Genomic DNA, 18,145 nt, shown 5'->3' on the forward strand with positions numbered 1-18,145 from the left:
TTTTCAACTGAGTTGGCCTCCAAATATACTCACTCCCCCATCACCAATGCCCTCCTCCTCACCTCCCTTCTTACTAGCTCCCTCCCAAAGGAATACAAAGCTTGAGTTCTCTCTGAAATCTGTCAACCAACATGTCATCCCAGTCACATTTTTGTTTCTGGCCAGATTGTCTCATATGGAGATGTTCCTATATCTTGAATAAATCTTAATTTTCCAGGCATACACATCAAAAGCCTTCGCGTCTCATTATTTTTCCTTCCTGATTTGTTTTTTTTTTTTAATTTTTATATATTTATGATAGTCACACAGAGAGAGAGAGAGAGAGGGAGAGAGAGAGAGAGAGGCAGAGACAGAGGCTGAGGGAGAAGCAGGCTCCATGCACTGGGAGCCCGATGTGGGATTCGATCCCGGGTCTCCAGGATCGCGCTGTGGGCCAAAGACAGGCGCTAAACCGCTGCGCCACCCAGGGATCCCCTCCTTCCTGAATTGTTATCCTTAGCTGTCAACTGTTCTGGTGTTCCCTGCAGAAAGAGGGGTCCACGGCAGTTGACTTTAGGATTTCTACCTCTATGCCCTCAGGACTCTCCATGAGGACATTGGAAGGAGGTGTTTACAGCAAGTACCTGGAACTCTCTGCTGAGGGCTTTGTCTAGATGAAGGAGCAGGGCAGAGGTAGGCAAAGCAAGTGTCTAGGAGAAGTCCTCAGCCAATGGGCAGCAGATGGTGGCTAAGTGCTCTAGCCTCTTTCCTCTAAGTGGAGCATAGGAGACCACACGTCCTCGGTGGGACTGAAACCCAGCCACCTCTGGGTGTCACCTGCTCTTGAAACCATTCTGGATTGACATCCATCTCTTTCCTGGTCACTTCTCAGATTCCCTGTGACACTTCTTGAGATGCTCTCCCGAACAAACTACTTGTCCTCAAACCTCTGTGTTGGAGTCTGCTCCTGAGGTCACCCTAACTCCGGTGGTCCCAATCTCAGTAGCAGTGCCTTCAAAACATTTCCATGCCATATGAGTGGTACCAATGGCGACAGTAAACTCCTGAACTTATTTTTCACTGAAGCATGAAAGCTCTTCATGGTGGGTTGCTTCTTCTGACAGTTTTTTGTACACTTGGTTTTAGACTATTAGTCTCCAACGTTTTATTTTTTTTCTATTTTTAAAGATTTTATTTATTCACTCATGATAGTCACACACACACACACACACACACACACACACAGAGAGAGAGAGAGATAGAGAGAGAGAGAGGCAGAGACACAGGCAGAGGGAGAAGCAGGCTCCACGCAGGGAGCCCGACGCGGGATTCAATCCTGGGTCTCCAGGATCGTGCCCTGGGCCAAAGGCAGGCGCCAAACCGCTGCACCACCCCGGGATCCCAGTCTCCAACGTTTTAAATGTTATCATATCCTGAGGGATAGGACACACTCCCATGTGTGATACAGCTCACCATCTTCACAACCTTCTCCCTAAAGGAGGCTTCTTTAGGGGGACCTGTCCCAATCTGTGATTATGACATGGCATTACAATAAAGAGAGGCTGAAAAAGAGAATCTTGCACGACTGGTGTATAAGGAAGAGCTCCAGGAGGAATCAGTAAGAAACTGAGGAAAAGAAAATAGGAGTCTAAAAGAATTTAATGCAAAATGTGGTTCCAGTTCTACCCTCATATTGTCACCCCAGAGAGGAGTGGTGTGAACTCTTTACAAACTTGCTTCTCTTATGAGCAAGGGAGTTGGGACCTTGTAGTCTTCCATCAGTTATCACTACCTTTGATCAACTTTTGAAGTGTACAAAGGAGAGAAGAGGCTGACTTTCAGTGGCCGTTTGACCTAGTTTAACACTTATACCTACGGAAGAGTGTGGGTAAATAGTGTGTGCCTCTAGTATTCCATACTGGCAGTATCTTGTGGTTCAGGGCATTTTTGGAAGGAATCTTATGGGATATTATGTATCTACCTCTAGGTCCGTTCATGTCTATGAATTTGTTTCATGAATCTCACTCCTTGTGGTTTGTGTCAATATTGATAAAAACCTGGAAGAGGAGAGTGAAGTGTGTGATTCCTCTGCTCCTTTAGCTGACTTGCCCAGGGAATTGACCTAGATCCCCATCCCTGAGAACCCTGAGTCCATTGTTCCTATGTCCTCTTCAGGCTACAGTACTTGCACATCTATAGTTAATCCTGGAAATATGTATACCAAGGATTTACTTTTAGATCACCTCCTGGTCTCCATAGCTCCTTTCTCTGCTTGCTGATCTCCTGGCACTAGAAATCCAAAGGGATAAGGTGACAGCCAGAACGTTTATTCCAATAAGAACTTTACCATGTCCCCTGAAGATAGCACTCTTCTCTTATAGCTGAGACCCGTTGGTGCACAAAGCCTACAATTATGGAATAATGAGGTACAAATCCACAAATGAGTACTGGGAGTGAAGATGAGTAGGTAACTCTTATATCCCGGTATGGATTATTGTATTCTAATGGGGGTATATTGGCATTTTGTATATTTAGCACTCATGGTCGTCTCATATCCCATATCCCACAGCATCCAGATATATGAATACTGCAGTTTCCCCTGTATATGGTTATATATTTATTTGGAAAGTTTTGAAGAAATTTCTACTATAAATACTTGTTGTTGTTCTTTAGCTTGGGTGACTGGCCTCTGTTGATGGGTCAATGCATTCTAGGTCTGAGAACTGGCTCAGGTCTGAAAACTGCATGAGGGATCATATGTTTTGGGGGACCACTGACATCAGCTTTTTGTTCATGTATTCCCTAGTTCTATAGAGGTTAAGCTAAAAAACTTAAGGTATAGAGCTTAAGGTACAGTATACCTATAACCTATTTGGTTGCCTGTATCCTATTCTGAGGACACCATGTTCTATTATCCATATTGATAGGTAGATCCTTGAGGTTCACATATCATTCTGTCCCCTTTGTCATTCCAACCTTGTTGGCCATTACATCATTATACTCCTGTTACTTCCTAGAGTTAAATGCTGCCACCTGACCTCCACTATTCAGAGATATATCATGCCCATTATTCCTAGGGAGATCAGTTCTCTGATAGTATTCCCTACTACAACCTCTGAATTCAGAATAATAGACACTATTTTCTCAGTGATGCCACTGACTCCCATGCCTGATAATTCCTTATTACCTCAGTAAAGAGAGTGCCTTTGAGACCTACTAGGGATCATATTCAGCCAGTTGCCATTTCTGAGCTTGTGACTACTGTATTCTAACATATCCACCTCTCTGCACCTTTTGATCCCTTTTCCTCATCTGTGTGTGGTGTGTGCTAGATAAATCTGTACTGGATATGCATTGTTATGTAACATTACCTCACTTTTTAGCCACTTAAAATGACACAAACTTATTACCTCACAGTTTCTGTGGATCAGGAATTCCAATGTTGTTCATTTGGGTTCTCACAAGGGTTCCTCAACTGGTTACCTGGCATTAAGTCTCATCTGAGGTCTCAGTTGGGGAAGAATCCACTTCCAGTTTCACTCATGTGATCCTTGGTGGATTAAGTTCCTTGAGGGCCACTGGAGCGAGGACCTCTCTTCCTTGCTGGTTGGTGAATGGAGACTGTGCTCAGTTCTTGGCTACAAGGATCTCTCCCACATGGCACTAGGCTTCAACTAAGCCAGTGAGGGAGAGAAAGAGTTGTCTTTCAGATGAAAGTCACAGTCTTTCATAACTCAGTCCTTTAATGTTGCCATATGATGTTTAGAAGCAAATTATTTAAGGGGAAGGAAATACATAAGACCATGAACACCAAGAGGTGGAAAGCTTTGAGTCTTCCTGGAGTCTACCTCAGAACTGGCACATAATATTGAAAGAATCAAAAGACATATAAGATTCCTTTATACAAAATTTGAAAACATGTAAAACTAAACTATATCATTTAGGGATGTATAACCAGGTGGTAAAATCATGAAGAAAATTAATGTAAAGATCATTAAAAATCTAGTTAGTGATAATCTATAGAGTGGAAAGAGGGGGATGTGGTCCAGAAGTCATATCAAGGGCTATTTTGGTGAAGGCAACATTTTATTTCATGACTTGGGAATTGGGTATATAGTATTTGTGCCAAAATTATTATATTACACATGTATATTTTATACACTATGCAGTATATGTGTTTTTCATAAGAGTTTTTATAAATTCAGTGTAGACTGAAATAGTTGCTCTATTTACAATTAAAAAGGAATATTCAATTATGCACTGATTGAACCTACAGTTGACCATTGAATGATACAGGTTTGAACTGCCTGAACCCATTTATACGTGGATTTTTAAAATAAATACAGTGCAGTAGTCTAATATATTTTCTCTTCCTTATGACTTTCTTAATAACATTTTCTTCTCACTAGCTTACTTTATTATAAGAGTTCAGTATACAAGACACATAACACACAAAATGTGTGTTATTTGACAATGTTATTGGTAAACTTATGGTCAAGAGTAGGCCATAGTAGTTCTGATTTTAGGGAGTAAAAAGATAAGTGGGGATTTTCAACTGCACAAGGGATGGCACCTCTAACCCCTGTGTTGGTCAAGGGTCAACTGTCATTAAAGAACTGAAGGAAAGTCAACCAGTGGTATATGGGTATTTATATGGCTTAAAATATTGCTTTAATTATATATACTACTACTATCAAAACTGATAATATTGTTAATGTGTATCTTTAAATATTTTAATAGAGTTCAAGAGGCGGGATTAAGATGGTGGAGGAGTAGGGGTCCTCAACTCACCTGGCCCCACCAACTTACCTAGATAACTTTCAAACTGAACACCTACAAATTTGACCTGAGCAAAAGAAACAAAAGCAAAAATGAACTATTGGGACTTCATCAAGATAAGAAGCTTTTGCACAGCAAACGATACAGTCAACAAAACTAAAAGACAACCTACAGAATGGGAGAAGATATTTGCAAATGACATATCAGATAAAGGGCTAGTTTCCAAAATATATAAAGAACTTATTAAACTCAACACCAAAGAAACAAACAATTCAATCATGAAATGGGCAAAAGACATGAAGAGAAATCTCACAGAGGAAGACATGGACATGGCCAACATGCACATGAGAAAATGCTCTGCACCACTTGCCATCAGGGAAATACAAATCAAAACCACAATGAGATACCACCTCACACCAGTGAGAATGGGGAAAATTAACAAGGCAGGAAACAACAAATGTTGGAGAGGATGCGGAGAAAAGGGAACCCTCCTGCACTGTTGGTGGGACTGTGAACTGATGCAGCCACTCTGGAAAACTGTGTGGAGGTTCCTCAAAGAGTTAAAAATAGACCTGCCCTACGACCCAGCAATTGCACTGTTGGGGATTTACCGCAAAGATTCAGATGCAATGAAACGCCGGGACACCTGCACCCCGATGTTTCTAGCAGCAATGTCCACAATAGCCAAACTGTGGAAGGAGCCTCAGTGTCCATCGAAAGATGAATGGATAAAGAAGATGTGGTTTATGTATACAATGAAATATTACTCAGCCATTAGAAATGACAAATACCCACCATTTGCTTCAACGTGGATGGAACTGGAGGGTATTATGCTGAGTGAAGTAAGTCAATCAGAGAAGGACAAACAGTGTATGTTCTCATTCATTCGGGGAATATAAAAAATAGTGAAAGGGAATATAAAGGAAGGGAAAGAAATGTTGGGAAATATCAGGAAGGGAGACAGAACATAAAGACTCCTAACTCTGGGAAATGAACTAGGGGTGGTGGAAGGGGAGGAGGGCGGGGGGTGGGGGGGAATGGGTGGCGGGCACTGAGGGGGACACTTGACGGGATGAGCACTGGGTGTTTTTCTGTATGTTGGTAAATTGAACACCAATAAAAATTAATTTATTAAAAAAAATTTGACCTGAGATTTAAAGAGAGAACTGCCAGAACGCTACAGAGAGAAGGGTTTTCACTTCTAACAAGGTAGAAAGGTGGAAAAAATAAAATAAAAGAATCAAGTGGGGAGGGGCTCCGCAAGAGCCGGGCTAAGGCCAGTGCAAAAGCCTCAGCCCCAGAGAAGCAAGAACTTTAAAAAATTGGCACCACATTCTTCCCAGATGGAAAAGTGCTTAGCAGGGAAATTGGGCAGAATCATAGGAGGGGCAGTGAGGCCTCCAATTTCCCGGAGTCACTAATAGAGGAGGTACACCCCAGGGAAAGCCCACCACAAACTGTGGGTCGATCTTGGTAAAGGACTGGAGCGTACGCCGTCGGGGCATCTGGGAGAAGCTGGTGGGTCAGACGGCAGTGCCCCCCAGGCATGCGATTCTAGCAGCACAAGGCCCCAGATCCCAGGGTGCCAAGCAGACAAAGCCCATGATTCTGAGCTCCCCCTGGGACAGGCAGAAGCGGGGATGGCACAGGACAGCAAGGATTTCTCTTGCCACTGGGTGGTCCCAAGATGTGCAGGTTAGCACACACATGCCAACCTGGAAGCATTTAGGCCAGTGCGAACTGGGAGACTGCATTAGTTACTGGTGGGGAGCTGACTCCAGAGCTGGAAATCTGGCCGCCACCAGTGTTGTTGTTCCTCCTTGTGTCATCTTGTGCCTGGAGAGGCGGGGCCGCCATGGAACAGAGGACTCATGGGGTAAACAGCTCCCACTGAGCTGGCAGGATGGGGCATCTCCCCTCAAGCACACACACCTGAGAATTAGCACTGCAGCCCCTCCCCCAGAAGACCAGCTGGAAGGACAAGGGAAGAGCAAGTTCTGGATCAAACAGCGCTGGACAGATCCAGGGAAATCAAGGGATTTATGGTATAGAGAATTAGAGAGTACCCCTCTTTTTTTTTTCCTTTTCCCAGTACAACTCATTTTTATATCAGAATATAAATTTTCATTTTTTCTCTTTTCCCACCTTAACTACAACATTTTGCCACCTCTTAATTTTTAAGTTTCTTTCATTTTGACTTTCATATTTCTACAATTACAGGTCTTAGATATATTTTCCATTTCTAGAATCCTTTCAACATACTCAACTTAATTTTGAGAGATAGATATTTTTTTTGGTTTCCGTTTTTTGTTTCCTCTGCCTCATTTTGTTCTACAATGGCAGAACTTAATACCTTCTAAAACATGACCAGCATGCACCCAGAACCAAGTGGTATACTTTGCTGGTTCATTGTGTGAGATTATATTCTCTCTTCATTCTCATTCTGCCCCCTTCTTTTATATCATTTATGTTTTGGTGGTCAATGGAGGGGCTTTCTATAAGTGTTTCTGGTTTATATAAATTTGGGACTGAGCATCTTCTAACATGCAGAACTTAATACACTAAGAACCAAGAGGACCCTCTAGGACCCCTCAGGTAGACTACATTCTCCCTCCACTACCACATCAGCAACACCATCATATCCCAGTCCCCGCCCTTTCTTTTTCCTTTTTTTTTTTTTTTTTTGCTTTTTTTTTCTTCTTCCTATTTTTTCCTCTTTGCTTTTGCTTTTTTCTCTTCTTTTTTCCCCTTTTTTCCTTCTTCTTTGGGAATCTTGTCCTTTTATTTTTTACTACTTTATTTAAAATTTGTTTTTCACTTTAGTGGTCCTTTTGTTTTATTTTGTTCTGATCTTTGTTTTCAATCTATGGTCTCTGATCCCATCAGAATCATCAAAGGTGATATTTACTTAGATCATGGTTGATATGCTTGACTCAGCCCACTCATATAGCCACTCTGCACTGAGCAAAATGACTAGAAGGAAGAACTCCCCACAAAAGAAAGAATCAGAAACAGTACTCTCTGCCACAGAGTTACAGAATTTGGATTACAATTCTATGTCAGAAAGCCAACTCAGAAGCACAATTATAAAGTTACGTGCTCTGGAAAAAAAGATAAAGGATTCAACAGATTTCATGACTGCAGAATTTAGATCTAATCAGTCCGAAATTAAATGAATTAAATGAGATGCAATCCAAACTGGAGGTCCTTATGACAAGGATTAATGAGGTAGAAGAAAGAGTGAATGACATGGAAGACAAGTTGATGGTAAGGAAGGAAGCTGAGGAAAAAAGAGAAAAACAAAAGACAATGAGGAAAGGCTAAGGGAAATAAATGATAGCCTCAGAAGGAAAAATCTATGTATAATTGGGCTTCCAGAGAGCACCCAGAGGGCCAGAAGGCCAGAAAGCATATTTGAACAAATCATAGCTGAGAACTTCCCTAATTTGGGAGGGAAACAGGCATTCAGATCCAGGAGATAGAGAGGCCCCCCCCAAAAAAAAATTTGATAAAAACCATTCAACACCTTGACATTTAATATAAACTTGCAAATTCCAAAGATAAAGAGAAATTCCTTAAAATAGCAAGATATAAGAAATCCCTAACTTATATTGGAGAAATATTAGATTAACAGAAGACCTCTCCACAGAGGCCTGCCCGGCCAGAAAGGGATAGCAGGATGTATTCAGGGTACTAAATGAGACGAACATGCAACCAAGAATGCTTTATCCAGCAAGGGTCTCATTCAGAATAGAAGGAGAGATAAAAAGCTTCCAAGATAGGCAGAAACTGAAAGAATACGTGACCACCAGACCAACTCTGCAAGAAATATTAAGGGGGACCCTGTAAAAGAAAGGGAAAGCCCAAAGAAATAATCCACAAAAAACAGAGACTGAATAGGTATTACAACGACACTAAATTCATATCTTTCAATAGTGACTCTGAATGTGAATGGGCTAAATGATCCCACCGAAAGACACAGGGTTTCAGACTGGATAAAAAAGTAAGACTCATCCATTTTCTGTCTACAAAAGGCTCATTTTAGACCTAAGGACACTGCAGCCTGAAAATGAAAGGTTGGAGAACCATTTACCACTTAAATGGTCCTCAAAAGAGAGCTGGGGTAGCAATCCTCATATCAGATAAACTAAAGTTTATCCCCCAAACCAGAGTAAGAGATAAAAAGAGACACTCTATCATACTTAAAGGGTCTATCCAACAAGAAGACCTAACAATCATGAATATTTATGCCCCTAAAGTGGGAGCTGCCAAGCATATCAATAAACTAATAACCAAAGTAAAGACATACTTGGATAATAATACTCAAATAGTAGGAGACTTCAACACAGCACTTTCTGCAAATGACAAATATTCTAAGCACAACATCACCAAAGAAACCAGAGCTTTAAATGATACACTGGACCAGATGGATTTCACAGATATATACAGAACTTTGCATCCAAACGCAACTGAATACACATTCTTCTCAAGTGCACATGGAACTTTCTCCGGAATAGACCACATACTGGGTCAGAAATCAGCTCTCAATCAATACCAAAAGATTCAGCTTATCCCCTGCATATTTTCAGACCACAATGCTTTGAAACTAGAACTAAATCACAAGACTAAATTTGGAGGAAACTCAAACACGTGGAGGTTAAAGAGCATCCTGCTAAAAGATGAAAGGATCAACCAGGAAATTAGAGAAGAATCAAAAAGATTCATGGAAACTAATGAAAATGAAGACACAACAATTCAAAATATTTGGGATACAGCAAATGCAGGCCTAAGAGGGAAATACATCACAATACAAGCATCCCTCAAAAATTGGAAAAAACTCAAACACAAGCTAACCTAGCACCTAAAGAAACGGGAGAAAGAACAGCAGGTAAATCCTACACCAGTCATAAGAAGAGAGTTAATAAAGATTAGAGCAGAACTCAATGCAATAGGGACCAGAAGAACTATAGAACAGATCAACAAAACCAGGAGTTGGCTCTTGAAAGAATTCATAAGATAGATAAGCCATTAGCCAGCCTTATTAAAAACAAAAGAGAGAAGACTCAAATTAATAAAATCATGAATGAAAGAGGAGAGATCACAACCAATACCAAGGAAATACAAATGATTTTTAAAACGTATTATAAGCAGCTTTATGCCAATAAATTAGGCAATCTAGAAGAAATTGATGCATTTCTGGATAACCACAAATTACCAAAACTGGAACAGGAAGAAATAGAAAACCTGAACAGGCCAATACCCAGGAAGGAAATTGGAGCAGTCATCAAAAACCTCCCAAGACACAAAAGTCCAGGGCCAGATGGTTTCCCAGGGGAATTCTATCAAACGTTTAAAGAAGAGGCAATACCTATTCTACTAAAGCTGTTCTGAAGGATAGAAAAGGATGGAATACTTCCAAAGTTGTTTTATAAGGCCAAGATCACCTTAATTCCAAAACCAAAGACCCCACCAAAAAAGAATTATAGACCAATATGATGAACACAGATGCAAAAATTCTCAATAAGATACTAGCCAATAGAATAGTGTCCAACAGTACACTAAGAAAATTATTCACCATGACCAACTGGGATTTATCCCTGGGATGCAAGGCTGGTTCAACACTCATAAAGCAGTCAACATGTTAGATCATATCAACAAGATAAAACACAAGAACCATATGATCCTCTCAATAGATGCAGAGAAAGCATTTGACAAAATACAGCATCCATTCCTGATCAGAACTCTTCAGAGTGTAGGGATAGAGGGAACATAATTAAGTTTCTTAAAAGCCATCTACAAAACGCCCACCACAAATATCATTCTCAATGAGGAAACACTGGGAGCCTTTCCCCTAAGATCAGGAACACGACAAGGATGTCCACTCTCACCACTGCTATTCAACATAGTACTAGAAGACCTAGCCTCAGCAATCAGGTGACAAAAAGAAATAAAAGGCATTCAAATTGGCAAAGAAGAAGTCAAACTCTCCCTCTTCACAGATGGCATGATATTGTACCTAGAAAACCCAAAAAACTCCACCACAAGATTGTTAGAACTCATACAGCAATTTGGCAGTGTGGCAGGATACAAAATCAATGCCCAGAAGTCAGTGGCATTTCTATACACTAACAATGAGACTGAAGAAAGAGAAATTAAGGAGTCAATCACATTTACAATTGCACCCAAAAGCGTAAGATAGCTAGGAATAAACCTAACCAAAGAGGTAAAGGATCTCTACGCTAAAAACTATAGAACATTTCTGAAAGAAATTGAGGAAGACACAAAGAGATGGAAAAATATTCCATGCTCATGGATTGGAAGAATCAATAGTGTGAAAATGTCCATGGTACTCAGGGCAATTAACACATTGAATGCAATCTCTATCAAAATACCATGGACTTTCTTCAGAGAGTTGGAACAAATAATCTTGATTTGTGTGGAATCAGAAAAGATCCCAAATAGTCAGAGGAATATTGAAAAGAAAACTAGAACCGGGGCCATCACAATGCTGAATTTCAAGTTGTACTACAAAGCTGTGATCATCAAGATAGTGTAGTACTGGCACAAAAACAGACACATAGGTCAATGGAACAGAATAAAAAACCCAGAAATGCGCCCTCAACTCTATGGTCAACTAATATTTGACAAAGGAGGAAAGACTATCCACTGGAAAAAGGATAGTCTTTTCAATAAATGGTGCTGGGAAAATTGAACAACAATGTGCAGAGAAATGAAACTAGACCATTCTCTTACACCATACACAAAGATAAACTCAAAATGGATGAATGATCTAAATGTGAGACAAGAATCCATCAAAATCCTAGAGGAGAACACAGGCAACATCCTTTTTTGAACTTGGCCACACCAACTTCTTGCAAGATATCATCTATGAAGGCAAGGGAAACAAAAACAAAAATGAACTATTGGGACTTAATCAGGTTAAAAAGCTTCTGCACAGCTAAAGAAACAGTTAACAAAACTGAAAGACATCCTACAGAATGGGAGAAGATATTTGCAAATGACGTATCAGATAAAGGGCTAGTTTCCAAGATCTGTAAAGAACTTATTAAACTCAACACCAAAGAAACAAACAATCCAATCATGAAATGGGCAAAAGACATGAACAGAAATTTCACCAAAGGAGACATACACATGGCCAACAAGCACATTAGAAAATGCTCCACATCACTTGCCCTCAGGGAAATACCAATCAAAACCATAATGAGATACTATCTCACACCAGTGAGAATGGGGAAAATTAACAAGACAGGAAACAACAAATGTTGGAGAGGATGTAGAGAAAGGGGAACCCTCCTGCACTGTTGGTGGGAATGTGAACTGGTACAGCCACTCTGGAAATCTGTGTGGAGGTTCCTCAAACAGTTAAAAATAGAGCTACCCTATGACCCAGCAATTGCGCTACTGGGGATTTACCCCAAAGGTACAGATGCAGTGAAAAGCTGAGACACCTGCACCCCAATGTTTATAGATAGCAGCAATGTCCACAATAGCCAAACTGGAAGGAGCTTCAGTGTCTATCGAAAGATGAATGGATAAAGAAGTTGTGGTCTATATATGTAATGGAATATTACTCAGCCATTAGAAACGAGGAATACCCACCATTTGCTTCTACGTAGATAGAACTGGAGGGTATTATGCTGAGTGAAGTAAGTCAATCAGAGAAGACAAACATTATATGGTTTCATTCATTCGGGGAATATTAAAAATAGTGAAAGGGATTATAGGGGAAAGGAGAGAAAATGAGTGTGAGATATCAGTGAGGGTGACAGAACATGAGAGACTCCTAACTCCTAACAAACAAGGGGTAGTGGAAGAGGAGGTGGGCGGAGGGATGGGGTGACTTGGTGAAGGGCACTGAGGAGGGCACTTGATGGGATCAGCATTGGTTGTTCAGTATATGTTTGCAAATGGAACTCCAAATAAAAAAATACCAAAAATAAATAAATAAACATTTTAATAGAGCTCAATTTTTATTATAAAATAACTTAATTGACTTGAAATATATTAATTTCCTTATCATTTAGCAATGCCTATTGTAGGGGGTCTCTATTTAGATAATAATTCTACAAATTAAGTCTCTATAGTTACCTAATAGTAATACATTTTAGCTACAGACTAAATATATCCCAGATATTTTTTAAAATAATGAGTACTAATATAACATATGTCTTATCTGATAAGGGAAAAAAATTTTTGCATGCCATTCTATAAAGGTTATATTAACATGGTATGTTCAGTTTCCCCGAGAGACACAACACAGGTTCCTCAATGGTGTTGCAAACATCAGTTGGGTCCACTTTGTTCAACTTTCCTTGATGTTTACCTAACTAATGTATATTATTGTCAAATTATAAAAAGAAAACAAAAAATTTTTTAAGCTTTTTTTTTTATATTCTGTATGGCCACATATATTATATAACATTTAACATATATAATATATTATATAATATATATTAACATTTTTTTAAAGTACACAAAAGAAAAAAATTGCACTCCATCTAATCTATTGTAATAACAGAGTTACAGTTTAGGTAGACCATATATAATTTATGGGTATGGTCCTGAAATTAATTATTATCAATTCTACTTCTCCAGACAATGGGTAAAAATTTTAGCAAGGAGTATATAGGGTGTTGTCTCTCTTGGTTTTGTTTTTCATTTTTTAAAAATCCAGTGTGCTATCACTAGCAATTTCCCGTGCCCCATTGTCCTATTCTCATCCATGTAAAACTTTTGTATGGAATGAGAGATCTAAAAGAGTAAAGAGAATTATCAAGGTTTCAGTCTGAAATTGCTCAAAGTTTAGTGGTTCAAAATCAGTATTATTTTTTCTATTAATTAGATGTTACCAATTTTAATATTGCATCTACTTCTGTTCCCAATCTAATATTACACAAATTAATGCCATATAGACAGTTTGAGGAGCTGGATCTAAAACTTGGCCATGCATTAAGATTACCTCAGGAGTGAAAAAAATTCACATGCCCAGGCCATACACCAGATCAGTTAAAAATCAGAATTTTTCAGGGCAGAAGTCAGGCATCAAGACTTTTCGTCTCTCCTTGGTGATCCCAATATGCAGGCAACTTTGTGAACCACTGGCCTAGGGACGGATTCTCTGCATATTTCTCTATGAAAATGTACTCTGCCTTTGCAACTATTGCAAAACAGGCTTTCTTAGTCTCCCTCTATTTACATGGAAAACTCTCCCCTGGTAATAAGAACATTTTTTTTAAAATGATTTTTCTTCCCTCAGCGTCTCCTATACAGCAAATCAAGTGAAAATCTCTCCCCTTGGGACATGTTGCCTCACAATAGAATTGCTTAATGCCTCGGGTTCTCTAGCTCTGAAAATCAAGTGTTTGCTAAGAAAGTTATTGTGACAAAAATATGGCAAGGGGCTTGGTCTTCAAATGGTCCTAATTAAGGTATTTAAGAATCTCATCCAATGGTAATCAATGCCTCTCTGTTTTCCTGTTTAACACCCAGTCTTGAGTTCTGGGACCCCTCAGTCCCAGGCAAACAGGAATGGCTGATAGTAGTTACAATAAACCTTTGTACTTTGTTACTATAGCTTCTTCATTCAGAACTAGTGATACATGGATCAACATTAGCAATTCTCACAGGCATATGCCAAGCTAATGGTCCCAAAGACAGAAAAGAAATTATACTATATATCATCTTTTTGAAGCTCTAGATCAAAACAAATCTACAGTGAAAAAAATATTAAAACAATGGCTGCCCCTATGATGGTGGGGAGTTTTACTGAAGTTCCATGTGGGAATTTTCTGGTATAATGGAAAATATTCTCTATCTGGATAGGTATGGTGGTTATATTGATGTGCATCTGTTAATCAAATCTCATCAAATAGTATCCTTAAGATATGTACATTTCACAGTATGTAAAATTTACCTAAAGCGTAAAACAAATCATAAAAAGTAAATAAGAAATGGTAACTAGAATTATTTATATAAAAATAAATCTATGTCTTTACCAAATTGTAATCTTGGCTAATTTGTCTTAGACACCATTCTTTTAGTTAAATTATACTACTATGAGCTCCTTTGATGTTGCACAATTGTGTGTGTGAGTGTGTGTTAGCATATGCACACACACATGCGTGTATGTGATCCTCACTGTAATCTGTAAATTCCTGGGGAGGAAACTCTATAACTGCTCAATAACTGGCAACATGTGTATCTCAGATTATCCACTCAACAATCTGCTTTATAAACAGGCAGGAACCTGATAGAGGTACTTCCTCAAAGCTTGAATGAACAGAAATTTAAGGAGCAGGTCTGTAAGTGTGGTCCTTGGGCCTTCAGCATCAACATCATCTGGATACGTGTCAGAAATGCCAAACCTTGGGGCATCCAAGGTGGCTCAGTGGTTGCGCTTCTTTGCCTTTGGTTCAGGTTGTTATCCCAGGGGTCTTTGGATCAAGTCCCACATCAGGCTCCACTCAGGGAGCCTGCTTCTCCCTCTGCCTATGTCTCTGCCTCTCTCTTTCTGTCTCTCCTGAATAAATAAATAGAATCTTTATTTTTTATATACATATTTTTAATTGAAGTTCGATTTGCCAACATATAGTATAACACCCAGTGCTCATCCCATCAAATGCCCTCCTCAGTGCCCGTCACCCAGTCACCCCATCCCCCCCGCCCACCTCCCCTTCCACTACTCCTTGTTTGTTTTCCAGGGTTAGGAGTCTCTCATGTTTTGTCACCCTCTCTAATTTTTTCAACTCATTTTCCCTCCTTTCCCTTATAATTCTTTCCACTATTTCTTATATTCTCCATATGAATGAAACCATATGATGATAAAGAAGATGTGGTCTATATATACAATGGAATATTACTCAGCCATTAGAAAGGACGTATACCCACCATTTGCTTCGACATGGATAGAACTGGAGGGTGTTGTGCTGAGTGAAGTAAGTTAATTAGAGAAGAATAAACAAAATTATTTTTTTAAAGCCAAATCTCAGACTCCACTCTGCAGTCAAAACCTCTGAGGATTGTCCCAATCATATTTAATAAGCCCTTTGGATGATTTAATGCCTGCTCACATTAGATTATCACTAAATAAAGGATAGGTAAAAATAGTAACTAAATGAAGTTAAATTGACTAAAATCCATTCACATTTCAAATGGATCCAAAAAACATGTGCTACAGATTTCCCAGCTATGGCGGTAAGTTCTGAGGAGAGGTATATTCTGATTATTCAACTTTTTTTTTTTTTTTGCTCCGTTGAAGAATATTTTAAATTAAGAATCAGATGAGGGATAAAAATGAAGCTATGCCTTCCAGAATCTAATGACAAGCTGGAGAAAACAACATAAATATATATGATATTAAAGCAACAACTTAATGAACAATTGAACCTGGTAGTGACAGGAACTATACAGATAATTGCCTGACATGCTTTTAGAGTAGAGAACATGATCCAAAGTTTGAAACATCTAAGAAAACCCATTCCAGTGCCATAGAAATCAACAATGTCATATCATATAGAGCTGTCTCCTTCCTCATTGCTCAATAATGACCCACAAAGAGGGCCTTTTCTTCTTGTCTCATGCCACATGCCACACTATGCAGATGGAATTTTTTCTCCACTGATCATTGGAAGAAATGCATGACCAGAAATATAACTGCCCTAATCCCATCCTGCTAGATGTAGGAGGGGACAGGAAAAAAAATACAATTGCAAATGCCACCTATCACATGACACTCTGTGGAGGAAGATGAGGAGAGACTGGTCCAGAAGATGCCAGGGGGTGTGAGTCAGGAGGAAAAGCAGACCAGATAAAATTACATCTAGAAAAGAAAATTAGTTCCATGAGTTTAAACCATTACATAAACAAATATTATTGTATAATCTGGCAATTACTTAACCATTAGTAAAACAAAAATAAGGAAGACGTGTTGGCAAGTTACCATGTTCGGGCAGTATATAAGAAGCCGTGGCATGATGAGACTTCCAAACTCAAGACCTTCAATCTCCTGGAAACGCACCAGAACCTCCACCCTCTGACACCATGGTCAACTCCTGTTGTGGCTCCGTCTGCTCTGAGCAGGGCTGTGGCCAGGAGAGCTGCTGCCGCCCCACCTGCTGCCAGACCACCTGCTGCAGGACCACCTGCTGCCGCCCCAGCTGCTGTGTGTCCAGCTGCTGCCGCCCCTCCTGCTGTGGTTCCAGCGGCTGTGGCTCCAGCTGCTGCAGGCCCAGCTGCTGCATCTCTAGCTGCTGCCGCCCCTCCTGCTCTAGTTCCAGCTGCTGCCGCCCCTCCTGCTGCATCTCTAGCTGCTGCCGCCCCTCCTGCTCTAGTTCCAGCTGCTGTGGCTCTAGCTGCTGCAGGCCCAGCTGCTGTGTGTCCAGCTGCTGCCGCCCCACCTGCTGCCAACCCACCTGCTGCCAGACCACCTGCTGCAGGACCACCTGCTGCCGCCCCAGCTGCTGTGTGTCTAGCTGCTGCCGCCCCTCCTGCTGTGGTTCCAGTGGCTGTGGCTCCAGCTGCTGCAGGCCCAGCTGCTGCATCTCTAGCTGCTGCCGCCCCTCCTGCTCTAGTTCCAGCTGCTGTGGCTCCAGCTGCTGCCGCCCCTCCTGCTGCATCTCTAGCTGCTGCCGCCCCTCCTGCTGTGGCTCCAACTCCTGTGGCTCTAGCTGCTGCCGCCCCTCCTGCTGCCCCTCCTGCTGCCTGCGCCCAGTCTGTGGCCGGGTCTCCTGCCACACCACTTGCTATCGCCCCACCTGTGTCATCTCCACCTGCCCCCGCCCCATGTGTTGTGCCTCTTCCTGCTGCTGAGTATCTCTGACTATAATCTTTTTGACATATGGATGTCTTCACAAGTCACATAAAATGCGTTAAAGCCAGCCAGTGACTGTGGAATGGACTCTTAGTTGCCAACTCCTCATCTTCTGATTTGGCATTCAGAGTTGGTGTTGAGTTCTAGGAAATGACAGATTAAATAAAACAACTGTCAAATGATTTTTAACCCAGGCCCAAATGTATCTATTTTCAGGTCAGCAATATCTTGATCCTATGTATACACTGACTGTGATGATCTTATGTGACATTGTTTTCATATGTTCTCAATAAAGAGCCATTCCCCCTGATATTAAAATCTCCTCATTTGTTAATGATTTGCATGAACATGTGTGTGTGTGTGTGTGCATGCACACGTGTCTTTACTGTGTCTTTACGCGTGTCTATCACCTCACACCAAAGGCCATCTTGCTTCAAATGCAAGTGAACATGTTCAAGAGTATGTTCCACTTATATTGGAATCAAGACTCCACTAGGCATTCATTGTATGACATGGACAAGATGGCTTAAACTCTCCAAGCCTCAGTCTGCTTTCTCT

General features: G+C 40.5%; 1 protein-coding gene across 1 annotated transcript; it reads left to right on the plus strand.

Moving 5' to 3' along the window:
• The first annotated feature begins 16,202 nt into the window (after window positions 1-16,202).
• LOC112918022 (uncharacterized) lies at window positions 16,203-17,897 on the plus strand. Its single transcript, XM_072742780.1, has one exon. The coding sequence runs from the start codon at window positions 16,819-16,821 to the stop codon at window positions 17,584-17,586; it is 768 nt and encodes a 255-aa protein (XP_072598881.1). The 5' UTR covers window positions 16,203-16,818; the 3' UTR covers window positions 17,587-17,897.
• Window positions 17,898-18,145: the final 248 nt, after the last annotated feature.

Source organism: Vulpes vulpes, chromosome 2 (genome assembly GCF_048418805.1).
Source record: "Vulpes vulpes isolate BD-2025 chromosome 2, VulVul3, whole genome shotgun sequence".
Lineage (NCBI taxonomy): Eukaryota > Metazoa > Chordata > Mammalia > Carnivora > Canidae > Vulpes > Vulpes vulpes.